Here is a 27,342-nt window from a genome sequence, read left to right on the forward strand (position 1 = left end):
GCAGGGTTTGGTTGAGTGACCGGGGGGTATGACAATGTGTTTACGTGAGGGATAATCTATCAAGAACTTTGCAGACGTTTTCATTTTTTTAAAATAATATAGCTGATCTGTGGCTAGCTGTAAGAGGTTTTCTGCCACCTGACCTCTAGGTCAGAAAAAATAACTGCATTGTAACTGACACTGGGGTGTCTAGGATTAGTTCCAGCTACAGCTGGCCTGTGATATATTTCCAACGATGTGTAACTTATCTTTTAAATAAAATATCGTAATTTAACGTTGGCATTTTAAATATAAGGAACCGTGTCCGTCGGCCAGTGTGATTATCTCATATTGTTAAATGCCGATTTAGGTCAGATAAGTTTAACGCTTCTGAAAGTATTTACAATTTTGGATTAGGTGGGCATGCGTGGAATAGTTCAACCTGCCTAAAAAAAAAGTTTTCTTTAAAAAAATTGCACGCATTGGAAGTGGTGTCGTTTAGCCATCACTATTGCGATTTTCAGGGCTACTCGTAGTATTACTGCATTGGGTAATAAAGGGTTGAAGTTAATCAGCCGTTGTCAAATTGTATTCCCCGGTCCCGTTCTGACCAGCATTGCTGAAGTGTCGAGGGTCATAAGCATGCCTCTGACCAATAAGTCCAAGAGCACTGGGAGCGGTTCTGCCCAGCCGTCCAGCACGGGTGTGCTTGACGACGCCAAGCAGCAGCAGCAGGAGGCCGAGCCCAGAGACCAGGGAGCCTCCGGGGATAACGGCGGTGGAGGCGAAGACAACAGGGGCGACCCCGACATCGTCAAATCGCCGAGTGACCCCAAGCAGTACAGGTGAGCTGCTCGTGTACTCGACACGTCGTGCGGGAGTCGGTCGCCGTTTTTGTGCGAGACTTCCTAACCCATTTCTCAAGTCCGCTTACATTTCGGGGGTGCGGTGTGCCATCCAAAGTATTTAAAACAATTCTCGCGAAAGTGATGACATTATTTTCTGGTGATTTGACCAGACATGCAGTCACAACGAACACCCGATTCTTTGAGCAGCTCAGTTGATTAATTTTAACAGTTACTAACAGCTATTCCACAGTTCAGAAAATCACAGCTCCCGTAGTGTATGGCTGCAAACCTAGATGAACTCAGAGGCTGTGCTGGATAAACTCTTCAGTACTTCATATTGAATATTGCATGTCTTTTAAGGGCGTTTTGTTAAACTGTCCACGAATAGTCCTGCGAATAAAGGAATAATTCTTGAAATCTGCGGACACCAACATTTACGTCTGAAGCTGTATACATGTAAAAATAGTTAAAAGCCATTTTTTTAATAGATGTATTAAGCCTAAATTAACCAGAATCACAAATACATGAGGCAGAGTACCAAGATTGCATATGAACAGGATGTTGTCCTGTAACTCAAAACTGGGTATGAGCAGTCAGCTGTTAATGTGTCTGTAATGTTATACCACTTTTCAACAAGGATAGTCTCAAATGTCCAGGCACGTGTGGATCATCTGAGTTTACATTGCATGAATGATACTGGCATAGCTTTTTTTCCCTAAGCTTTCCAGCTTCCTCACATTTAGGAGTGTCAAGTGTAACATACTTCCGAGTCCTGATTGCTCTCATTTCAACTTCAGTTCTGATGGTGTAACAAAAACACAAACTGTTCCCGAAGGTCCACTGTATTTAACAGCTCCCTATTCACTTCGTAAACACTTTAAAACTGTAATGCTTTAAACAGTCTATATACATATAATTTTGTGAGTCAAAAATATTTCTCGGGGTACTGGGGAAATTTAATTTGCTGTCAGGGGGAGTAGAAAGATTGTTTCAGTTTCTTATTGTTATGGACAGGCTGGTAACAGATAGTTGGAAAACTGAATACTCCTTATCGTATTTTGTCAGGAGCTAAGCTGTTCTGTATTTTCTCATTTGCATGCCACTTGCAATCATTATGAGAGAGCTGGTGTTTTTATTCTTTTGACCAGTTTTCACATTAGGACTTCTAAATCATCATTGTGAAGATAAAAGTCTGCCAACATGGTACTGATGATAAAAACACATCCTTCTTTTTTTTACAAAAAATCTCTCGGTTTCATATCTTAGTTGCCAAGGAACTGACCCAAAGATTTCCACTTATGTGTGGTTATACCCTTGTCCATCAATGTGTCTTGCTTTTTTGAAAGCATAGGTCTGTTAAAGAGTTTCCAGTTGGAGAACATGCACAAAGAGGCTGTGCATTGCAAACATAGTTAGTGCTGTTCTGCACTCTGCATATAGACCTAGAATCAATAAAACCCACATAAAATTAAAAATCAGTTTTACATATTTCCGGGACCAGTCAGTCAAACCTGACTCATTAGGTACGCATGAATAATTCAGTCCCTTTCTTTTGGCAAGTAAATCATTTAGTTATTTCTTCCCACAGAGTGCTGGCTAATTCAACAGTTTCTCAGTTTGAATGTTAACCTTTTCCATCAATGTCATTCTCTCTCCCTGCCAGAAAACTGCTCCCAAATGACCTATTAAGCATTGCCTGGCTAGCCCCGATGCAGTGGTAGCAATGAAGCTTTGAAATCTCTTCTAGGGCCTGTGATGCTTTGCTTTCTGTCCTAGATACATACAGCTGGACAATGGGCTGAAAGCTCTCCTCATCTCAGATCTAACCAGTGTGGATGGGAAGGCATCCCAATCAGAAGACGAAGATTCGGAGGAAGAGGAGAGTGAGGGTGAGGAGGAGGAGGAGGAAGAGGAAGATGACTCTGGGGAGGGAACCGAGGAAGAGTCAGAACACGATGAGGATGAGAAGGACAGCGATTTCGAGGAGCTGGTGGAGGAATGTGACGTGAAAAAGAAAAAATGCACCTCAGAAAAACAGGTTCATATACAAGTAACACTTGTACAAGCTCTAAAAAGTGTGTTATTGCCATATTGCTGCAACATCTTTTGTTTGCTCATAATCATAAATATATATTATTAACATTAACTGATCACCACACAATGCAAATTTGTGATTTGTAAATACAAATTGAAATATATTTTAAATATGGATAAAAGCCTCAAGTATCCAGCGGCTGTTACTGGCTTATTTCAGAGTTTGCAGCTTGGAAAACTAGAAAGGGAATCTTTTCTTTTTGTTTCACTCTGAAGATCAAGGGTATTGTACATTTCATTATGAGAATTACTTATACCTAGAAATTTTAAAGATCTACTCTGAGTACTGGCAAAGAGTAGACTCGCATGCATACCGGGAAGAAAACTTGGGGGCTATGTGTGTCTCATTACACAAAGCTCTTAATTTCAAAGATCTAAATTTAACAAAATTTTCATATGACCTCAATAAACTGCATGTAGAAAAGCAGACATCTGTAATACTGCTATGCAGATACAGCAGTTGTGATCACAAGGACAGGCCAGTGTTTCAAAGCTATGTAGTGGCTTGCTTGTTGGGTCAGAAGTTTGTGAATAGGAGCCTAACTGGTTATCCTGATTTTTAAGATCTGTGATGTCTCTGGTCCTTGTATTTGTATCTGGCGATTGTATTGGTGAGGATTATTCATGTTGTCTTCTGGTTCAGTCTGCAGCTGCCCTCTGTATTGGAGTGGGAAGTTTTAGTGATCCAGATGATCTTCCTGGGCTGGCCCATTTTCTGGAACACAGTAAGTGCTGTTGTGTGCTGGCGTATTTTACACCTAGACAGGAGACATCTGCAGTCTGTCAAAATTCATTGGATGAAGATCGAAAGGTGGTGCATTTTCAATACACAACAAGCAAATGAGAAGCATAGAAGTGTGATACATTACAGTTTTGGTTGCCTTATTTAACTCAGTAGGTGGGTTTACACAGTGCAGGGGACGAGATGGACAGTAACAGTAATGCATTGCAATGAACAGTGGCTGTGATCCCTGTGTGAGCTCAGATTGCACGACCGGTGGTGCTGTCTTATTTTACAGTGGTGTTCATGGGTAGTGAGAAGTACCCAGCTGAGAACGGGTTCGACGCCTTTCTGAAGAAGCATGGCGGCAGCGACAACGCTTCTACCGACTGCGAGAGAACCATCTTCCAGTTCGACGTGCAGAGGAAGCACTTCAGAGAGGCTCTGGACAGGTACGTCAGGGGGCTGGGCAGGTTGAGAAACCAGCCTGCTGGGTTCTGTGTGACTGCGTGAAGTCAAAGGATCAAAGACTGGGGTGGCTAGAATTTGTACTGGCGTACTGTTGAAAAAAACAGTTCACCAAGTTCTTGTAACAGCGTTAATTCCAGTATTCCAAAAACAAAAATTAACTTGCATGAGTACAGCCCTCATTGCTTTAAATGGAGTTTGTTGTTTCTCAATTATAACAATGTGTTACAGAATAAAGTGAAAAATGAAAAATTTACAGTGTTTATTAAAACATTTTTTCTAACACCAGATAAATTAACAGCCCGTAATCCATTAGTTGCTGTATCACTGTGCATAAATTGGTGATTTATATGTGAGCCTCAGTTTGAGTGAACCGCTTCTGTCTCTGTGTCTTGCTGGCAGGTGGGCTCAGTTCTTCATCTGCCCATTGATGATCAAGGATGCCATCGACAGAGAGGTGGAGGCAGTGGACAGTGGTGAGCATCTTCTGAAAACATTTTCAGGCACACCATATGTGGCCAGGTCTGCTGTCCCTGTGATCAGCAGTGAACGAGGCAATGTTGCATTTAGTGCCTTAACGGAAAGGAAAATGCTTTGGCAGTCTTCTGTGTGAAACTGAAGACTATCATTTTTGCAAATGTAATAAAATGAAAGTGTTAACTGTTCCCTGAGGCCTGTTCTATATAACATAACCATAGTATTAACTCCCAGTAGTTTGGTTTTGTGGTACGGTCAGAAAAAGGTGTTTTGAGTCCCACTACACAGTAATTGTAACAGATCTTTATTAAATATTTGTAATGCGTTGAAAGCGTATTTTTGAAACCTGATTTTTCCCTTTTTTTTTTTACGCCGTTTAGAGTATCAGCTCGCCAGGCCCTCTGACTCCCATCGGAAGGAAATGCTTTTCGGAAGCCTGGCCAAGCCAAACCATCCAATGGGAAAATTCTGCTGGGGTAAGGAAGCTGACTGATGGAGTCCCCGAACATTTTCAGCACGCTGGAGTGAGCACCCAGGGTATCTTGGGTCTGACGTGTCCGACAGCATGCAATTAAATGCTACCCCCTCATCGGTTTTTAATTCACCATGGAGCAAACTCCAGGAGTGTATAAAGATAGCTGCTTCTGGAGGGGAAAATGCCTTTATAATGATTTTTTAGTTTGGAAATTACTATGTAACCCTACCGATAAGCTATTTGGTTTTTACAGGAAAATATTTGGTAAATATACAGTGAATTCCCAAAATACTGCTGTTATGGTATTTCTGAAGACCTTGAAATTGAACCACAAAACTGCTAGAAGTTGTTAAAAGATATTTGCTGCCGTGGTGGAAATGTTTTTTTTTCTTTCTGTGGCAAATCTGTTTTTTCTGGTCTGTGTTTTTAGGGAACGCTCAGACTCTGAAGCATGAGCCCCGAGAGAAGAACATCGACACCTACGCGCGACTGAAGGAGTTCTGGCAGCGACACTACTCTGCCCACTACATGACCCTGGCAGTGCAGTCTAAAGGTGACGCCCCGCTGGGGGGGGTCTTGAGGGTGCCAGAGGTTTGAAGAATGGATGCCAGGTCACCCTTTTGAGTCTTAGCTGAGTTTTTTTTTGTTGTGCCAGTGTTAAACATTTTAGATATATCTGACCTGGGCCGTGCAGTTAAGAGGTAAAAATGGCTGGATTGCATTTTCAGTGTTGCCTCAGGTGCAGTTGACCTTGGAAAAGCAAGAGTGTAACAGTTTAGAAACAGACTAATTTTTCTTACCATGAATAATAGCTATGCATATGTAAGGTGTGTCAGAGATTACCTTTTCGTATGTGTATCAGTCACTTATTAGAATAATGTACTCTTATTTGCATACTGTTTCCACAGTGTGTTGTGCTTGAAAATATACACAAAAGTCTCGGGCAATTTTGAAAGATGTGCAAATGAGTTAGTCCAGTTTAACTCTTTTCAGTTGTGCTTCTTAATTTGTAGTTATGTTTTTAAAATAAAGATTTCTGGGAAAAAGTAATTATAACTAAGGTCTTGATTCATGCAGATCAGTACTATGGTACCACCTTGTACTGAGAGAGTATTTACATGTCTGCAGTTGTACAATATTGAGGGATTTGAAAGAGTGGAAGAATAAAAGAGATATTAAATCAAGAGGATCCTGATTTAGAAGTTGAAGTATTATATTAAATTACATTTAACACCTCCATTACCGGTTTATTCAGTGCTGGAACAACTTCATAGTTAAGAACCGTTTCTTTTAAGTGAGAGTATCTTTTTACTAGCACAAACAAACCATTCTATGAAATATGTCACTCTGTGTTTATATTGAGCAGTTGTAAGGATTACTCTATTCTCTACTGTGTTGCAGAGACCCTGGATACTTTGGAGGCCTGGGTGAGGGAGATCTTCAGCTGTGTTCCTAACAAGTGAGTCCCTGCTGCAGTAGTTGCACATTTGAGAGGGTGTTTGAGTACACTGCAGCATGTGCTGTCCAGCCTCAGGGAGAGGTGGAGTGAATCGACTGTCTCACTGGGCATGGTATCTTGGTTGTCTGTTATTTTGCATGTGGTAACTGACTGTTGCTGTTGCTTTGGTTTCAGCGGCTTGCCTAAGCCAGACTTCTCTCACCTCCTCGACCCGTTCGAGACTGTTGCCTTCAACAAACTCTACAGAGGTGGGTGTGGTGAGAAGCTTTTGTGTTTGAATGGATCCACACTGTCCCACTGAAGTAAGGTGGCCAAATATGTGGCCCGTAGGCCAGGTCCAGCCCAGTCTGCCAAGCCCAGTTTGTCCATCCGCCGGGATTCAGTTTGTGTCTTGTCTGTGCCGCTTAGCCCACACACGAGGCAGGCATCCTCAGCGATGTTGCTGTATCAGTCTTGCAAAACACACAGCTGGTGGTTCTCTACCTCTGTCCCCTTGCACCGATCCTTTTCGATGATGTCACAGATCTTGTTGACAGGGGCATGTCTTCGCATGAAAGCGCGAGACCTGTACACTGACTTCGTCCAAACCTTTCCAAAAATTTGGAGCATATTCAGCGACTGCACTGCCAGTGGTCTCACTGAAACTGGAGCAAGTGTTTTTAATGATCTCAGGAGGAGATTTTTCAACATAGTATCAAAATGAGGGCTTTGTCTTTTGTTCAGTGACATAATTACCATGTTGTGTGGTTCAACGGCAGTCAATTGATATAAAATTTCTATTTGTTGAAGTGAATGGAAAGTCGACATGCAAGATCTCATTTTTTTCCTCTTTTATAATGAAAACCATCTCTCCTGATGTTGTATGTGCACTTGTATTAAAAATTAAGGTAAAAGTGGAAGTGGCCAGTTCAGATTTGGCCAATTTCCAAACAAATGGTGGTGGAATATTACTATACCTGTGGTTTGATGGAAGGGGTGCTGATTTATTGGACTTGCTAGTGAGCTTTTTAATGTGGAGGGCGAAAGCCCTGTGTCATGGCGGTCCATCCTGAGACTGTGTGTGACTGTCTTGCAGTGGTGCCTGTGAGGAAGGTCCACGCTCTCACGCTCACCTGGGCTCTGCCTCCGCAGGAGAAGCACTACAGGTGCGTTTCTGAACCCCACCCCTGCCATCACTGATGCTGCAACACATCGAAACAGGCTAATATTGTTTACCATGGCCCCCACCTCCCATCTCGTGTGCTGTCCTTGTCAGGGGTCTTGCTGAGTGCTGGTTCTTTACAATGATTTTTTCCAATCTCTCAAGCAAGTGAAGGTGAACTACCTTTTCCCCAAAAACAGGCTTCTTGATGCTGCATGTCGTTAGTGTTGTAGAGGATGGAACAACCTCCTCAGCCATGTTGTTAAAGCCTATACTCTGGCTTCTTTCAAGAAACTGCTGGATGAGGTCCTTAAAGTAACTAGTTGGTGGCTAGATGCGTCAAATGACTTCATGATATTTGTAAGCTGTTCTTATTTTCTGTTAAGTTTAATGATTGATGGTCTAGGACCATTTTAAAGGTGTCATACTGTTTTACCTTTAGATTTTTTTTACTCCTTTTAGAGTAAAGCTGAAGTATTTACAAGAGTAAATTGACTATATTGAGAAATATGATCTTGTGGTCAAATCATTGAGTCTGTTTTTTAAAAGTCAGAATCATTCCTTCCGTTTCAATTTCCCTGAAAGCTGAGCATGTTAAGAAGAGCACTCCTGAGCTGTTTTGCTGTTGTGTCTGTCCTTTAGGGTGAAGCCTCTGCATTACATTTCCTGGCTGATTGGCCATGAAGGCACTGGCAGCATCCTGTCCCTGCTCAGGAAAAAGTAAGTGAAAGGTCCTTCGGCGTCATCTTATGTAGTTGAGATTCCTTGCATACTTCAATTACCTGAATATAAGTTACTTTTTACTTCCTAGTATGAAAAATATCAGCTGGTGTTAAACCCCTTCCCTTCCTGCACTGAAATGAACATAAAGGGGTAAAACATAAATTGCTTTTAAAACTGCTCCAAAATGCCAACAAAACGTGTGCTCCACTGCGTTTTCTAATGAAACTTTAATGTGAATCATTCGATTCTAGTGATGATGGAGCAGGCATCCCACACCCTTTCCTGGATGGATGGATATCTAGATATAAGTTTTGAACTAAGCAGTTTTGGAGTTCATTTTTACACCTGTTTTAAGTTGCAATACTCCAGGAAAATGGGGAATTGTGATTGTAAATTAAGCACGAATGTTCTTAATTGATTTCATGCTCAGCGTGAGTTTTCCCAACAGTGCAGTAGACTTGACCAGATGAGAACAGTTTGTGTTTTGTTCCTGTAGGTGTTGGGCTCTTGCTCTGTTTGGGGGGAACAGCGAGTCCGGCTTCGATCAGAACACCACATACTCCATCTTCAGTATCTCTATTACACTGACGGATGAGGGCTATCAGAACTTCTACCAGGTCAGACTCGCCTGTGGGGGGGTTGGGGTGGGCAACAGTGGGACTGATAGTAATCGTACCCGATAGCAAAGCTGAAAAGGGCAAATCGTCTGGGTGGACTGCTCAAATCACTGAGTTTTGTGTTAAGTTATATCACTATCATTTACAGTTCATTATTACATGCTGTACAGCTGTGTGATTTTGTGTCTTTCTAGTTGTGAAGGTAAACCAGATACTGTTTTATTTAACACGCTGTCCCTCTGCTTCTGGCTTTTGGGCCAAAGATGAAAGATTCTGCACAGTGTGCACATGCAGACCATTTTTACGTTTTGTCTGCCACATGGCAATTTAATATTTACCATACCCCATATTGTTTATTATCTCTCAGAAGAAGTGGTTGTTTTTCGTTTTTATTCGTTTAATCCATTTTTTGGATTGTAGCTCAGCTAGATATTTTTTTAGGCTAAATTGTAAAATGGCAACTGATGCAATTACACCCACTCCTGAGTTTTCGTAAGTCTTCATGTAATCTAAATTTGACAAAAGTCAGAAGCGACCCCTTTCTACAATGTTGCATAAACACAGGTGGAGAATTACTATTCAGTATATTGCAGCCATCCTCACGTATTTGCCCTAGCTGTGTCTACAAGCGGTGAAGGAGGGACTGGAGAGCAAAATTGCAGACTCACCAGGGTGTGATTTATTGTCGTTTAATGGTTAACAGATGTATGTGCTGATCATAGAGGGGTTAGAAAGCAAGAGACCCCAATGTAACAGCATCTAGCAGTCCATGTGGCAGTGAGAGAGGAAATGTCCATCCTCCCCCTTTATATCAATGGAGAGAAAAATAACGAAGGAAAAAAACATTTTAAAACCCTTTAATTGGAATAATATATATAAAATAAACAGCACAGTTAATAAAGTAGACAATGGAGAGAGAGAGAAATACATCTTAATGAATTTATACATACTGTACTATACATTTCATTACGTTACACTATTCTTTACTGTATTTAAACACAAACGACACAGTAAATAAAGTCATTTGGGCGCCTTCCTAACATGATTGCAATAAGGGTTACTCATAGTTTTCAGTGAAATAGTGTGGCAAGCTTTACAATCTCACAGGACTGTCGTATGGGTCTTGGTGGATGCCGCATTACTTTTACTCCCTGCTGTTTATCCGTGGTAGAAACGTACCCTACTACTTATGTAAGGTAAATTCTCCTTAACTCAGAATTTATTTTCATGGGACCCATGGGAGGATTTTACTTAAGTTGCACTTGCATAGTTCAAGTCTTGTGTAGAAGAAGGTGTAGTATTGAGTGCTGCATAAAGCCCACAAAAACTACTTGATTAGAGTGAAGGATTTCAGATCTGTGCTGTGCATTTAGGTTTTAGGCAGCTGTTTTGGTCTTTGTTGATCAGCAATTAAATAGGTTTTTTTTGTTATTTTCCAGGTTGCTCACTTAGTATTCCAGTATCTGAAAATGCTTCAAACTATGGGCTCTCAACAGAGGTAGGATTTAATCAGAAGTAACATTTAAAGTGTATCTTAAACATTAGTGCCTTGAAAGAATATTTAATCATGTACCTTGTTGCTTCTTTGAATATTTTTCTTTTTTTTGCTAAAGGCATGGGTGTGTTTGCACTGCTGAAGACAGTCATTGTATGATGTGTGCGACTTCATAATTGGAGTATTCAAATAAGCTGTCTAAACCCAATATTTTACTACTGTAGTGTGATGTTGTCACTAATTTCACTTTATGGATTGATAAAAGTATATATTCTGATATTTTGAGACTACAGAAAAATGTGATTTTAACTGAAACAGTTACGTTGCCAAGCATACCATTTAACGTTAAATTTGCGTGATGTTTAAGTTCTGTTATTTACTCATTATCCCCACAGAATATATGAAGAAATTCAGAAGATTGAGGACAATGAGTTTCATTATCAGGAGCAGGTAATGATATCCTTTCGCTGTTTCAATCGTGCATGTTGGGTCTCTAGATTGAATTTGAAGTCGGCACTCTACAGTATTTCAGATGCAGAGAGTGTGGTGTCCTTGTTACTGCACAGAAGATAGACTGGCCATCTTCTCTGTAAGCAGAGTCTCGATAGCATTTCATTTTCAGAAAAAGCAATCCTGAATCACGGCTGTTGGTGTCCACTTTTGTGGGGTGTGTGTTGTAACAGTAAGTAGATTGCTTTTGATGTTTGATATAAAGAGCTGTAGAAAGCAGAAAATTTATGCAGCACAAAAAGGGATGTGTATTGTGTGATGTAATGTGGCTTTTCTGGATTGCAGTGAGTAGACACATTATGATAAACTGCACACACGGTCACTCCTCTAAACTCTTGAATTCTTTTTTTCTTCCGACAGACAGATCCAATTGACTATGTGGAGAGCGTCTGTGAGAACATGCAGCTCTTCCCAAAGGAAGATTTCCTCACTGGGGACCAGCTGATGTTTGAGTACAAGCCTGAGGTATATATATATAAACTTTATTTTATATAGCACCTTTAAAGGTGGCTTCTCAAAGACTGACTTATTAATGACATCAATAAATAAAAAATACACAAGTTAAAACACATATACAATACACAGAGGAGACCGTGGATGGTGGTACTAAGTATAGTAGAAGCAGAGGCGTAAGGAATGGAACCAGTTAAGTAAAGGCTTTTCTAAAGAACAAGGTTTTGAGTCTGGATTTGAAGGAGTTTAGAGAAGATGACTCTGATATCCTTGGGTAGAGAGTTCCAGAGCTTGTGGGCAAAACAGGAGAAGGCCCCGTCACCCATAGAATGTATGCGGGCTTGGGGGACAGTTAGGAGACCAGAACCGGAAGAGCGGCAGTTGCGAGGTGGGGAGTAGAGCGATAATAGTTCAGACAGGTACTGAGGTGCCAAGCCATGCAGAACCTTATTAGTGAGCATGAGGATTTTCAAAAGTCCACATGGACTTTTGACAGGAAGCCAGTGCAAGGACTCCAGGACAGGAGTAATGTGATCACTTGCACTAGACCTGGTCAGGATCCTGGCTGCTGAATTTTGGACATACTGCAGTTTGTTCAAAGTAGATTTAGATACCCCAGCGAGGAGAGCGTTACAGTAGTGAATTCGAGAGAACACTAATGTGTTGATCAGCTTTTCAGCCACAGTTGGTGATAACATAGGGCGTAGTCTAGCGATATTTCTGAGGTGAAAAGAAAGATGTTTTGACAATATGCTTCACATGTGGGTTGAATGTTAAGCCGGAATCTAATATCACCCCAAGGTTTTTCCATTTTGACTGAAGCTGAAGTACAGAACCATCTACAGATAGGGTTACAGGATTGGCTTCACAAAGTTGATGGGGGGTGCCAATAAGCATGACTTCAGTCTTGTCACAGTCAGGATGAAGGAAATTTTGAGTCATCCAAGTTTTTATGTAAGAGATGCAATTAGATAGAATAGAGACAGCCACATCAGTGTCAGGTTTGGTATGGATGTATATTTGAGTATCATCAGTGTAGAAATGATAGCTGAGGCCATGTGATCTTAAAAGCTGACCAAGTGGAAACATGTAAATGCTGAAGAGCAAGGGGCCAGTATTCAGCCCTGAGGAACACCAGACTTAACAAGATTTACACTATGTGCATGTGGATAGCTTTTTGGTGTTCCCTGAGTTGTAGAGATAAAAGGTAACGTTTCATATGTCTGGTTTTATTTCCTAGATCATATCGGCTGCCCTCAATCTCCTTACACCACAGAAGGCCAACCTACTTTTACTGTCTCCTGACAACGAGGGGCGCTGTGAGCTAAAGGAGAAGTGGTTTGGAACCCAGTACAGTGTGGAAGGTGAGGGGAACTATCTCATGTGTGTGTTAAAATTAAATGGTAATTTTGGAGTGGTGTCTCGTTTTAACTGTATTTTAAAAGATCCCAAAGTAAAGAAAGTCTTTGTAATTACGTTTCCAGAAAAAGTTATCAACAAACTTGCTCTCAGTGAGAGCCACGCCTTTTCTTGCAGAGTTATGAGGCTTACAGGTTCCTCTGACAAGTGCACACTTCATAGAATAGCATACATAGCGCAAGGAAGAGAAGAAACACTGACACTCCTTCATAGAGACCTTACAGGCCTGGGAAATTCCCTCTCTGAGACGGCGCAGGACAGAGCAGAGAGAGACACTGACCCTCCCTCTCTGAGACAGTGCAGGACAGAGCAGAGAGACACACTGACCCTCCCTCTCCGAGACAGTGCAGGACAGAGCAGAAAAGTCCTGAAGACAGATACACATCTTGCATTATTAAATGAAATCCCTTAGGTTGGTTAGTTTTAAACGATTTTAAGAATAACATAAAATCATACTTAAAAACTAATGTGTAAGAATTAGTGTTTAAATTGAATCCAAATTGTTGCTGCTAATACTTCAAGGAATTAATTGTTCCTGTTTTTACAGAAATTGACAAGGAATGGAGCAAGCGCTGGTTTGCGGACTTTGAGCTGAACCCAGACTTACACCTCCCCGCAGAAAACATGTTTATCGGTAATTAAGAACCAGAGCTTTACTATTGCTGTCTCTGAACATTAACTGTCTGCAACAGAGGTGTCAAATTCACTTGCTGTGCCAGGACAGATTTGATTGAAATGTGTTTAAAAGAGGTCATATATGCCATAATTTATGTAAATACAAGGTGCAACCATTACATAGTGTTATTTATTTATAGTACTTTTGTGTTTTTTGTTTTTATATTACAACAAAATACTTGTTCTTCAAAAAGTGATGGGAAGTCATTGCATTCACTAGAAGCCAATTTAGCAAAATATGCTAATTACCATCTTGACATTGAAATGTTTTCTGCAGTTAATCATAGTTATTTTAAAATATTTTGGAATATTGTGTAATATACTGTAATTACACCACCCTTATTAATATGAATGAAATATCCTTAAAAAACTGGGTACTTTTCAGTGAGATCAATGCTGGTTTAGTCTCAGAATTTTCTTCAGAATTTTGGAGCAGTCTGGAGGAACTGTGTAGGTTTTGGAAGTGTCAATTTGTTTTCCACCTTTTTTGTGCAAAGGTGCAGCAGTCAAACTAGATCTTTGACATAATCAAACCTCTACAGACGTAGATAGAGGTAAAGAACTATAAGATGCGCTGTGACTGCAAGACCAGTACAGTCATAATCCCATAACAAGGGTGCCTGTTCCATGCCTGTTTGCAGGTTTAGACAAGAAACAATTTTAAACCCAGTCTGTGTCTCTGACCTCAAGTGACAGAGGGTTTGAACACAGGGGCTCAGTGGAAAGTGGATAACTTTATTGGCCGTATACAATTTCTTGTATTAGGAATTTGTTTTTTTGCATACCTCATCTTGCGCTCCATGAGACACACAGACAGGGAGAGAAGCTTGGGGTCAGAGTGCAGGCTTAGCCATTTATACGGCGCCCCTGGAGCAGTTGGGGTTAAGGGCCTTGCTCAGGGACCCAACGGAATAGGATTTCTCTGCCAGCCGCAGGCTGTGAACCGGCAACCTTTCAGCCGCTGGCGCAGGTCCTTAGCCACAGAGCCGCCACACTGTACCATTAGGAGCCAACCATGAGCAACCCAGTAGTGGTGAAAATCCCAGGGTGCTGCACAGTGACAGATCCATACTAAAGCTGAAGTCAAACATGCCCAAACACAGGCTGAAATTTGCGAATGTTATTATTAGAGTTGGTTGGAATCCTAGAACAGGCAGGAAATAATTTTTATGTTTGCCTTTAGTTGTCCTGCTTAATGTTTATCAGAAGGAGTGTTATCCTGCTTTAGTCATTGTCTCATCAGGTGCGCACGATGAAGCTAGTGAAATTCAAAAGGACCTAAAAATTCTGATGTATTGACTTGCAATATCTTTTGTCTCGAAAGATTCTGACCTGACGGCAAGAAGTGGAAACTGAAAATGCCACTCGATTTTTTTTTCAGTATTCCAGCCATGTATACCACATTTAATTTTTTTTTTTACAAAATTCTTGGCAGCTTTCAGATGTGCTTTAGTATGTCAGCCAACAATGATATAGCTTTATCATTTGATCGTTCTCAAATTTGGAGGGTTATGAAGCTTCATAATTGAAGAGGTTCAATTAGTAGTGAAATGAAAGTTCAAGGAAGATTTACATTTTTCCGTTTACAAGTTTGGTTGTCCTCTGGTTGATGTGTTGCCTTATTAACACCGTTGTTCTCTCCACAGCCACGGATTTCACTCTAAAAGCCTCAGACTGCCCTGACACAGAATATCCCATCAGAATCCTCAACAACGAGAAGGGCTGCTTGTGGTTCAAGAAGGACAACAAGTTCAAAATTCCCAAAGGTGTGTTGGAACAGCAGCTATAAAACAAGAGCCTAAGACAAAATTGGATATGATCCTTCTTTTGGTTTTCTGTATTTAGGTGATTTGTGTTGTAATTGACTCCATTACAGCAGCTGTTCATGCATAGTTTCTGTGAGTGACTTTGTGTGGTTAGTTATAGTTTGTAACAGGCATCATTGTCTTGAGATATATGGTGGCCTTTTGGACCTCTTTGTATTAAACTGCTACTGTATCTCAGCCATCAACCTTAGTGCCTGACCACACAGCCAATAAAAGCATCAATCCCATTGCCCAGAAGACTTAGACCTTCTGATTGAGTAATGCACTATGTTGCATCAGAAGTAATGCTTTGCTTTTAGGCCAAAAAGTTCCAGTTTGTGGTCTGACCACAAAACCTTTTGCTACATGTTTGCAGTATCACTTAGACGCAATCCCTCTTCATGGAGTGACCCATATTACTGGAATGTTATTGACAAATAATCATTTTTTCCCATTTCAGTGACATAACTCTTTCAAAGGCACTGTTGGCCCCACAGTGGCATCCCTAACCAGTTTCCTCTTTACCAGAGCGCTCAGTTTGGAGGGACGGCCTGATCTATGCAGGGTCTGGGTGTTTTCCACTTCTTAATGAGTGAATGCACCATGCTGAAAGAAATTTTAAGGGTGTTGGAAGTATTTTGTATCCTTCTCCTGATCTGTGCCTTGATACAGCTTTAACCTCGAGCTGTTTAAAAAGCTCATTGGTCTTCACAGATGAGTCTTTGCTTGAAATTTTCTTTGGACTGAGGGACCATACAATGATAGGTTTTAACGATTTCAAACAATATCTATCAATTATTGCACACAGAAGCCACTCAAAAAATTGTATAGCTCATTAATGTAATTTCATGCACCTAAATTAGATTTGCCACAAGGGGAAGGGTTTGAATACTTATGCAATTGTTACTTGTCCATTTTTCTTTCATATTAATTATCTCCTTCTATCTATATATTGCTTTGAAGGTGTGGAGTATTTCGTGTATCTAGTAGATTATTAAATGTTACTTCAAAGTGCCATGACTTCAAAATTTAAAGCAAAGAAAAGTGAAAGCATCGTTTTCTTTTGTTTTCCTATAGCTTATATTCGTTTCCACCTCATATCTCCCCTGATTCAGCAGTCTCCTGAGAAGTAAGTAAGCTGTAGCAATTTGGAAAATACTGAATTCTCCATTTGATTGATAGCATCTTCCCATTTTTCTAAAAAAGTCAGTACATTACTGCAGCAGAAGAGCTGAATTTTAATTCAACACATTAGCATTATGTAGTAATGATTCCATGCAAGTAGCTGAAGTTGAAGTCTGTGCCAGTACTGTGATACTAAAAGAGATAGTGATATATGGCATTACCCACAGAATCAAATGAAACCTCCCTAGTTGTCCTGATGTTTGCTGAGCTACTGCTCTTTGTAGTGTGGTCTTCTTGTCAAGTTTGGGCTGTGACTTTTGTCTCTAGATTCTAAATAGATTTGTGCCATTAGGGAGAAAAGTCTTATCCCTTCTGCATTTTACAATGACTGCCTAATTTTCTATTTCTTAAATTGGAATTAAAGATAATTATCAACATAAATTACCTGCTCCTGAGGCAATAATTCACTTTCCCGGTGATGTTTTTTTTATTAAGATTTCTGTAGCAGCTCAGGTTAATCAAGAATTCTTTAGTCCAGACATTAGAAATGAGAGTGGGAGTTGGGGGGGAGTGTAAAATTATGAATCAATAATTCTGATTTGTAGGAAGTGGTAGGAAATATCCAGTGCTAAAAATAGCATTACTCTGTCTCTGCCCTGCAGCCTGGTCTTATTTGACATCTTTGTGAACATCCTGGCTCATAACCTGGCTGAACCTGCTTATGAAGCAGATGTTGCACAGCTGGAGTACAAATTAGTGGCTGGCGAGCATGGCTTTGTAATAAAAGTGAAGGGCTTCAACCACAAGCTTCCCGTGAGTATAAAGGAGAACTTTTTGATTTTTTTACAAGAGCATCGTCTCCCTCGCCCTCAGTGTCGCACACATCTAACTCCTCGATTATTTTAATAACATCTGGGCAGTAAATTTGAATGTTCCAGTTCAACTTCACACAGCTGTGGTGGCACCCCAGTACACCAGTGTGAGGGATGTGTATGTTTTCCTTGCAGCTGCTGTTCAACCTCATCATTGACTACCTGGCCGACTTCACTGCAGCTCCGGATGTCTTCTCAATGATTGCTGAGCAGCTGAAGAAGACCTACTTTAACATCCTGATCAAACCAGACAAGCTGGGCAAGTGAGTTGCCTGGAAGGGAAGGGGGAGAATTTTGTTCACTTAAGATCTTGCTTGTGCCAGTTTCTCACACAGGTTATTAAATCTTGGTAACAAAATACATTTGTTGACGGTATCTCAGAATTTTACAATTTCTGAATTAAGCACAAAATTGTGAACGAAGAGCTGTGAGAGTTCTCGGAAACTGTGACGTAAAGCGGCCCTTCCTGCTCACTAGTCACTGTAATGACTAATGTAATGTGATGTACACCAGTGAATAAGACAGGTTGTGCAGCAGACATTTTACCACAGAAAAGTTCCAACATTCATGCAGAGTTGCATGCGAGAAAGTAGTGCTTGTCGGCAAAACCGTCTGGAAGTTGAGAGCAATATTTCTGCTGTATTAAAAGAGATGTATTCACAAACCTGCTTGTTTACAGTCTAATAGGGCCACTTTACCTCACTGGAAGGTTTATTGCCTCGTTCTGAATCACAGAACATGGTGCTGCGTGTACCTGGAAATTTAGTGTATTTTGTGGTGTAAATTGGAGGTTTTATCCGTTATTGTGCACATTTTACTTTCACTGTAGTTTGAAATGCACTTATCAATGCCGATTCTTTATAACCCCGAAATATAAAAATAGCACAGCCACCATTGTATCCTCTCTTACTCCAGTTGCTGAAGCTCTTTGTTAGGCTGTTCACCCACTCGTGTTCTCAAGATTTTTTTTTGGCCTTGCAGGGATATCCGGCTGCTGGTTCTGGAGCAGGCCCGCTGGTCCATGATCCAGAAGTACCAGGCCGTCATGAAGGGGCTTACAGTAGATTACCTCATGGTCTTTGTTAGCAAGTTCAAGTCGGAGCTGTTCGCAGAGGGGCTGGTCCAGGGGAACTTCACCAGCACGGTGAGTGTCACAGGCCCTCCCAGCCACTCGCACATTCACACTTCAGACCAGGACTGTAAAAATATTTTAATATTTCCTTGTCATCACAGCAACGTTATCTGCACAGCTGCTCTTATTGTCACCATCATGATGTTTGTTAGTGTCTGAATCTCTCTAGCACACCTCTGCTCTTTGTCTGTTTAACAGGCAGATCTTCAGTGACATTTGCTACTCGCTTATTTTAGCTCTTTTGCCAAAAAACAGCTTATTATGACTGTTGTTTACGTTGTTTATGACTATATTATTCTGAATATAACAGTCTCTAATACTAACTTTCATCTTTAGTAAATATAACCACTTTGCTTATTCAGACGAAAGGTAATTTTTGCTTTTTCACCATAGGAAGCAATGGAGTTCCTTCACTATGTTGTAAAGTAAGTCATTCTTTTTTCATAGATATTCTGACTTTCCTGTGTGGTGACTGAAGGTGTGGTTTATTTCCCTACAGTAAGAGTCGAGTGGTCTGGTCTGCACAATTGTGCGTAAACATTTATAGATCCTTGCATCTAAATTCTGAGATCTTAGGGCTTATTATTTCCTCACAAAACATACACAAAAGAGTCATGCTTTATCTGTAGGGTCCTGGAACCCATCATAGGAAAGTTCACTAGGCCAGGCTGTCTTTAGTTTTGGGTTTAAGATAAAAGTTTATCAAGTGAAAGAAACCTGTCCAGATACTCTTTCATTTTCTCCAATCCTTCTATGTGCTTTTGACTTTAACCAAAGCAATGGAGACTTTTTATTGACTTCTTTAAAGTAATTTGACTAATAGTGTGCACTACTTGTACCCAGTTGTTTTTGCACAATGTTCACAAAAACTGATTGTTATTTAATTTTGATGAGGACAAGACATTTGGTAAAATAAGAAGTTTGTATTAGAAACGGCACTGAGTGCTGAAATGTCTGAATGTGGACATTTCAAAATATATAACTATTTCAGATTCATTTAACGTTTCAGTTTCTGTTCCTTCTGCCTCTCTTAGAAAACTGAATTTCCAGCGTCTGTCTACAGAGGTCCCTGTTCACTTCAGGGTGGTGGAGCTACCGCAAAAACACTCACTGTGCAAAGTGAAGTCGCTCAACAAGGGAGATGCCAACTCTGAAGTCACAGTTTACTATCAGGTATTCCAGAGAACATGAGCATTGTAATGTAAGAGGTGGATCTTGTTCATTTGGTTGCTGCAGGCATCGTTTCTTTTCAGTCCCTTTTAGTCTGTGAGCAGACAAATACTGATCCTTCACTTCTCTCCAGAAAAAGAAGTGCATATCCTCAAGTCTCATATACTGGTACATTTATATTGTACCGTGTGTGTGTACAATATGTACTGTGTATTCAATGATACCACACTACTTTCTTTTGATAGCCTGCTTTTGTTTTACTTTTCTATATCCTTCCGTATTGACATCCAGAATGGGGCATTGTTGCTTTTCTTGGTCCCACAGCCAGGCTCTGTGTTAGATGCCTGTAACCTCAGTTCATGACGTGCTCAGAGCATTTAGCTGCAACCCCTGGGAACAGACTTGTGACCTGACTATGTGACTTATCTGATGCTGCCACACCCTGCAGCTGTGCTGTAGCTATGGCCATCGGTTTCCTGAAATTGATTAAATTATTACCGTGCACTTCATAGCTGTGGATTCACATTTGCATGTTTCTAGATCTTAAAATATTGACATTAAAATATTAAAAATAAAGATAAAAAAATCCACTGTCAATTATTTTTTTTCCATGGCAGCTAAGACCTTACTTCATAGATGTTTTTCTCCTTTTCCTAGTCTGGGCCTAAGAACCTCAGGGAGCACACTTTAATGGAGTTGCTTGTGGTAAGTAATGGCCATGAATATCCTATAGAAGGAAAGCTGAGCCAGTTCCTGGTTTGCTTTCCGGTACAGGTGTTGTTTGGGTGCTGACAGTGGCTTGCACTAAAGAGCTGCTTTACTTTTCCAGATGCACATGGAGGAGCCCTGCTTTGACTTTTTAAGGACAAAGGAAACCCTTGGGTAAGCGCTGTGTCCCAGCCACACTGGTAGCATGGGCACATGATCTCACTCTCACAGCGAGAGGGTGCTGGCTCCAATAAGCCAGCATTCCCTTTTTGCCATCATCTGTGTCTCAAGAGGTTTCTCATCATATTTTTGGAAATTTCTGTGAGCATGGTCAGGGCTGATGTACTGTAGTCTGGGTTGGGCTCAGTTGTTGTGTATTCCTGGGTCACGTTGCTTCTTTAGTTTCTTTGGACTAGAGAGGGACAGCTTATATTCCCCAGTAACAGACCAAACTGTTTTTTAAAGTATTTAAAGTCTGATTAGGTTTCTCAAGCAGCCACAGCTCTTTGTCTGAAGAGGTCCTGCTTTCCCTTCCATACGTATCCTTGGCTTAGGTTCCTTGTTTAGATTATACTATTAACTGCTAGGTGTTTTGGTTAAACACATTATGCTCTTCAAACGTTGCATGCATTTAACATATACAAATATATGGTGATGATTTATTTTCAACAAAGTACCTTGTTTGTTTCCAAAACATCATACTACTGACTAAATCACAGACCCTAAGAACTTGCAGCCTTGTCAAAATGAATTTTCACTAGGTAAAGTGACACCACATTTATCCTGTTATAAACATATCGCTGTGCAAAATGAAACATGGCTTTCAAATTTCTAAACCATGCAAGTCTGAATAAATGTTTAGTTGTTACCTATTTTTTTTTAACTTGATATCATTCATCTGCTTTTTTCTGCCTTAGGTAGTAGCAAGTGCTAAGAGGCTCTGTTATAACCCTGATTGTGCGGTTTACACTCTTTCAGGTATCATGTCTATCCCACGTGCAGGAACACTTCAGGTGTCCTGGGCTTCTCAGTCACTGTGGAGACTCAGGCAACAAAGTTCAAGTGAGTTTTAATCATGACGTTTGCTGACTATGTAACTCTTGATATATTGCAGGGCTAATTGGCCTGAATTAGGAATCCTTTCCATAAAAATGTGAAAACTTGATTTGTGTTTGTTTTTCAGTCTCATGTTTCCTTAATTATGTAGCAGCTTAGCAGGAATTTTTCTGCTGCACTTTCTGTGTGCTTTGTAGACATGTTGGTTGTACTTTGTGCCAGGGACTGGATAATATTGGGCAATTTTGGTAATATAGTTAAAGTTTAAAGCTGAAAGACGTAGCCAGCAGGCTATCATTACTGCTCCAGTATGAGCAAATTTGGCATGTGGGAGCAAATGGGTGAAATTTTCACTGAATATCCCAAAACTACCATAGCATGTACAGATAGTGGACAATAAAAATGGAAACACCAATGTAAAGACACTTAACCATGTTGCAGCCAGTAGAATCTGTATGCACCATGGTATTCTGCAGGAATCTACCAGTGTCTGAAGAACTCCAGGAGGAATGCACCACTAATCTTGCATGCAAAGTCAAATAAACTCTCTTACGGTTGAAGTTAGAGGAAAACGCTGTCTCGGATTATACCATAAAAGCTTGATTGGGTTCAGATCTTGTAACTGAGAAGGCCAAGATGTGGATAACATCAGTGTCATGCTCATCAATCTGTTGGGGTGTTGATCACCACATCTTTTGGTATTCTGAAGATGGGGACATTGTCGTCCTGGTATACAGCCTTTCTGGCAGGATGTACTCCACTGTTCACTAAGAAAGACATCAACCGCACACCTCAGGCAGCAGAAAGACAAAGTTTTCAATCAAGAGAGTGTAGTTACTGTTATGTGATGCACCTGAGGGAGAAGGAAACCAGGAAATGCCTATTCAGGTTGTTCCCAGGAACATGTATACATGTTCAGAACCTTACAGTCTAGGTGAATGGGCAAAAGAAATGCATTACAGAATGATGAAATCATTTGTGAGTTTTGGAAAAGGGCTTGAAAAAGTGTTTCTGATTTTTAAAGCTGGTAAACAACTTAGCTTAAATTGTACTGTAAAAAGAATAGCATTTTCTTTACCTTATGGCTTCATTTGTTCATCTGTTTCTTAAGGTCTGCCTATAAGATATCCCTGATAAGTTACTCACCCCCTCCATGTGTAATGTGTTACATCTCATTGTGAAGACTTAATATGAATGTAGAAAAAAAACTTTCATTTTCTGTAGGCCAAAGTGTCAGAATATTGACACATGAATCAAAAACTATTTTTAAAGTGGAATTTGCTGTACTAATAACCGGTCTTCTCTGCAAAATCCAGTAACAATGAATATTTGTTTCTTGCAGGACTGAATTTGTGGAGAAGAAGATCGAAGAGTTCCTTGTCAGCTTTGGAGAAAAATTGTCTAGTTTAACAGACGATGCTTTCAAAGTTCAGGTGAGACATCTCATCATCCACATGCATGATGAGAGAGCACTCTCCTCCGTAAAATACTAAAATGTACTCAGCTGTGTCAGCACCTTTGCTTTGTTGTAGCATGGATTTGATCACTCCGCAGATCTTTTATAAGGTAGCCATTCAAAATTCAAATGTAAGGAAATTAGAAGGCTTAAGGTAGTTTGGGATTTCCTTTGCTGAAAAGTAGCTCAAGTAAAAAATTTCAGTTTTTACTTTTTTTCTTTAAAAAGTTAACTACATTTTTTGTGGATTTATTTGAACATAAGAAATGTATAAATGAGGAGGTGATTCCACCTTGCTCTTTTGGCTGTGAGCAGCTTATTGATCAATCAGTCTGAAGTAGTTTTATATGCTGTCTTAGGTTCTTTGTGACAACGTACAGTATAAGAACTCTCAATAGGTGCCCACACTTCCTGTGTCCTCCTGCCTGCTTATGGCCGGTTCAGGGTTCCACAAAACCTCATGAAGATGTAGTTTGGCCCTGTGCCTACAACTTCATCATACCCCTTACCTTCCTGTGGGCAGCCAGCTCTGCTTTTCAGACTGGTCTACTGAAAACGTTTTTTTTTTCAGACCGCAAATGCTGATGCCCCCAGTAATTCAACACTGTCCAATGACATGTAGAATGTGCAAAAGAAGGAGTTTGTATAGGAGAGTGCGGAAGACCCAATAGGAGTGTCAGGGGCAGAAGCCAGAATGATAGAGCTGATTAATGACAGCTTTCTTCCCAAATTTGTCAGAGCACCTACAAGAGGAAATGCTTGTATTGATCTAGTCTTTTTAAACAATTAAGACAGTGTGAGATAAACGGGGGTAAGTTAACCATTAGGGAACTGTTATTATAACATGCTGTGCTTTGACGTGTATTTTAAAAGTGTACAGGTTGAGTCCAATGCAAATGTTTACATTTTCTGGAAAGCAGACTGTGAAGAAACGAGACTTGGTTTAAGAGGTGGGGAATATGAAATCAGTGGAAAAAGGATGTACATGAGCTCCTGCCAGGCTCTCAACTTCCATTGTCCCGTCTGTGCAGGTGACAGCGCTGATCAAGCTAAAGGAGTGTGAAGACACTCATCTGGGTGAAGAGGTGGATAGAAACTGGTTTGAAGTGGTCACCCAGCAGTATGTCTTCGACCGCCTGAACCGTGAGGTACAGCCTTCAGCAGCCTGTGTGCTTACAGGGTGGTTCATGAACGTGGCCTTGTTTCTGCATCATGCAGAGGTGGCAAGAAGGGGTTCATAGATGAAGGCGCAGCATGTGTGAGATGTTGAAATGCTATATGTGTCTCAGCATTAACATTAATAATGAATACAGTACAAAACCCCAAAAACCTGGCCAGGTGTAAGTAACTTGAAAGACGTTTTTTTGTTGTTTAGGATTGATCAATTTATTGATAAAGAGCAACGTCCTGGAATCTGTTGTCCACAAGTGTGCTGAGAACTGAGAATTAAGATGGCCTTTTTGGATCCTTCAAGCAATTGTAATATTGAAAAGAGTTCTATCTAAGCAAGGCTTTACATTCTTTGCAAAGGGAAAGTATTGGAACATGCCTGTGGTACAGATGGAGATAGAAATGTTTCTGTGTCATAAAAGAGTGAGCTGTAGTGATGTGTGTTCCTCATCATTGTCCTCTCCTCCCTGTAGATCGAAGCCCTGAAGCTAGTCACAAAGGCAGAGCTTGTGTCCTGGTTTCTGGAGCACCGTGGGTCTGGCAGCAGGAAGCTCAGTGTGCATGTAAGGAAATAAAACGGCATCAGTCTCTAGAAAGGCGGGCAGGTCAGTTTCTGCCTGTCTCAGTGTTCATGGAGAAACCGTATTGCTGATGATGAAATGCCATCTTGTGTGCTTTCTCCCACCCATGTGCACTTCTCCATCCAGCACTCAGTGGATACATGAACATAGATTATGCTACTTCTGCAGCCCTTAATCTCAACTGTCCTTGAGGCCGATCCAAATTTATGACTAAAACTCAGGTTCGTCGATCCCCATTGGCTTCCATCCATTCTAGTGTCGCCATGTGCAACAGACCACAGAAACCTTGACACTTTGGTTCAGTGAAATGAAATGGACGTGCAGAAACTGAAGTTCTTTGTGTTCCTCTACTGCTCTGCACATATTGTTGGGGAAAAAAAACCTGCAGATAAAACTGGAATGAATAGAAAGGAAATACATAGGCTGAGTTGGCTTACACTAGAGAGCTGCTTTTCTTTTGGCTTTGGTGGCCCAGGTTGTGCCATCAAGTCCACCAAAGTCCCACAGTCCCTGTGTAAAATTGGCTTTTGCTAATGGACCCGTTTGTCTTTCCCTTGTAGGTGGTGGGACACGGAGAGGAGGAGCACGATCCGGCCAGCGGCGAGGCCCCCACCGACAGCCGGGGCTCCTCTTACGGAGAAGTGTCCCAGCTGACCTTCGTGCCTGTTTCACAGCTCCTGGGAGACGTCACAGTCATCACCGATATCCGGGCCTTCACCTCCTCCCTGCAGCTCTACCCCTTCCACAAGATCATCAAGTAGAGCCACCCGCCGCGCTGCGGCAGCTCTGTGCATTAAAGCAAAAACCGCATTGTCCCTCTGTCCCATTGGCAGTGCCACGTGTCACGATAACACCTGGGGGCAGGGAATCCCATGAAGTCGGGGGGCGGGGGGACTTCTGCACGTTCTGGTGGTGGTTCTTCCCAGCGCATCAGGCTTCATAAGGGGGCTCAAGTGATTATGGTTTGATTGTATGCAGTTTTCCCAGAACTAGACCTTTTAAAACAAACATGCAGAGTTTATACTAATTTCTTATACATACTGTGAGCTTACACTGTGTTATACTCAAAGGACATGACAGAAGACTGAGATACAGAAGTAAAACTTGGATGTATTGCAAATAATGTATAACCTAAGAATGGTCTGCATTTTGAGAAGGAAGGAACAAGACCAAACTGTGATTGCTGTGTAGAATTAATTGTGTGCCTGCACTCTTGTCAGATAAATAATATTAGCATTGCTCTCATTTCCTTTGCTAGCTATGATGTTTTAATTAAAACCCCAGTTAAGGGCTGTTAAAATTGCTATTTTTAAAAACCCAGATTTAGCTTTTGGAGCCCTGATCTATGAATGTTTAAATATTTTCTACTCAACATATTCAATCTGTTTTCCCTTAAAATATTTTAAACATTAGGCCTACATATAATAGGGAAAGATGTTGAGTCTAATTTAAAAAATAAAAAAATTAAAAATTAATTACAGTAAACAGATTAAGCAGTTATGTTGAAGGAGGTGGAAAACAGTCTCAGATTATCCTACAAATGCTATTTGAGCTCTTCTTAACTATGGTTATTTCTGCAGATTTCAACTGACATTATTTTAGGACATCCGGAATCCGTAGTCACTTATACGATCTGTTTTTTCCCAGGTTAATAAGTTCCAGTTTATTGTATTCATTAGTGTAGGTCATGTAAGCAGAACCTCAAGGCACTGTGGTTGGCGTTTCAAAGTAATTTGTTATCTTGCATAACAAATGACACATAAAACACCTGAATTCTCAGTGGAAAGAAACAAACCTACATTGTAAAAGATGTGGACCCAAATGTAAGATTTGAATTCTGTAAGTCTATAATACACTGGTAATAGAAACCGAATTATCTTTTCTGTGATTTATTTTTTGAATTCTTGTCTGTTAATGCTCCAGCAACCTTTGTCTTGTGTCTGTGTTATAAATTATTAATTGCTTTGCCTTTATGTACACTTTTATACGGAGAGCACAGTGCACCATTTTAATGTACATACAGTACTGCCTTGATAGACCTAGTGTAGCATATGATTAAAAAATAGTGCAGGTTGGGTTTGTTTGAATTCAGGGTATGTGCTTGTTGCAACACTGAACTAATTCAGGGTTCTTCTTAGGAATGTCCAACTTCGGAGACAAAACACACCTTTCATAGCTTTTTGTAAAACTTTATTTTTCAAAATTCGGCTTGTAAAAACCACTACAACGAATGGGCACTCGCATACAAAGAAAAAAGTGAAATGTAATTTTGCCACACTTGCAAATTTCCTAGTCTTCATACCTACCTTGTACAGTAGCTTTTTTATTTTAGCTGTAGTTGGAATCATGTGTAGTCATTTTTGTGCCTAAGGATTCATAGCAACTTGTTAGTCACCATTGAGAAGTAACAGATAGGATCTCACCAAGTCTCATTTAAAGCTTTAAGTAGCCAGACATTCCTACATCCTCTCCAACTTTGGAAGTTCCTATTGTTATTTCAGCTTGGTTCCATCAGATCCATACAGGAGGGGTGAGGACTGTGCATGACTTTTGCAACAACACTGGTTGTTGCATCCATTTACTGTACAATTTGTCCTATTTCCATGTCTCGCAGGCAATTAGCACTGAATTCCAGCAAGTTGCAGTGCTGCGTTTTTACACATCTTTATTGGGTTACTTAACCTAGCTGGAATAAGGAACAGTATTGCCATGG

The 27,342-nt window shown here is 40.6% G+C and overlaps 1 protein-coding gene across 1 annotated transcript; it reads left to right on the plus strand.

Annotated features, from left to right (window-relative positions):
• nrd1b (nardilysin b (N-arginine dibasic convertase)) lies at positions 1-26,502 on the plus strand. The gene is made up of 31 exons (XM_088927205.1): positions 1-824; positions 2,604-2,865; positions 3,565-3,646; positions 3,941-4,094; positions 4,513-4,586; positions 4,968-5,063; positions 5,493-5,615; positions 6,464-6,521; positions 6,696-6,769; positions 7,597-7,666; positions 8,305-8,382; positions 8,882-9,002; positions 10,442-10,500; positions 10,893-10,947; positions 11,368-11,472; positions 12,701-12,824; positions 13,427-13,513; positions 15,201-15,320; positions 16,437-16,488; positions 17,147-17,297; positions 17,492-17,619; positions 18,338-18,500; positions 18,882-18,913; positions 19,523-19,661; positions 20,316-20,363; positions 20,488-20,540; positions 21,345-21,428; positions 22,765-22,855; positions 23,910-24,026; positions 24,522-24,611; positions 25,190-26,502. Exons 1-31 carry the CDS (start codon positions 622-624, stop codon positions 25,388-25,390), a joined length of 3,294 nt encoding a protein of 1,097 aa, XP_088783331.1. The 5' UTR covers positions 1-621; the 3' UTR covers positions 25,391-26,502.
• Positions 26,503-27,342: the final 840 nt, after the last annotated feature.

Source organism: Atractosteus spatula, chromosome 11 (assembly GCF_055471065.1).
Source record: "Atractosteus spatula isolate fAtrSpa1 chromosome 11, fAtrSpa1.hap1, whole genome shotgun sequence".
NCBI classification, from domain to species: domain Eukaryota; kingdom Metazoa; phylum Chordata; class Actinopteri; order Semionotiformes; family Lepisosteidae; genus Atractosteus; species Atractosteus spatula.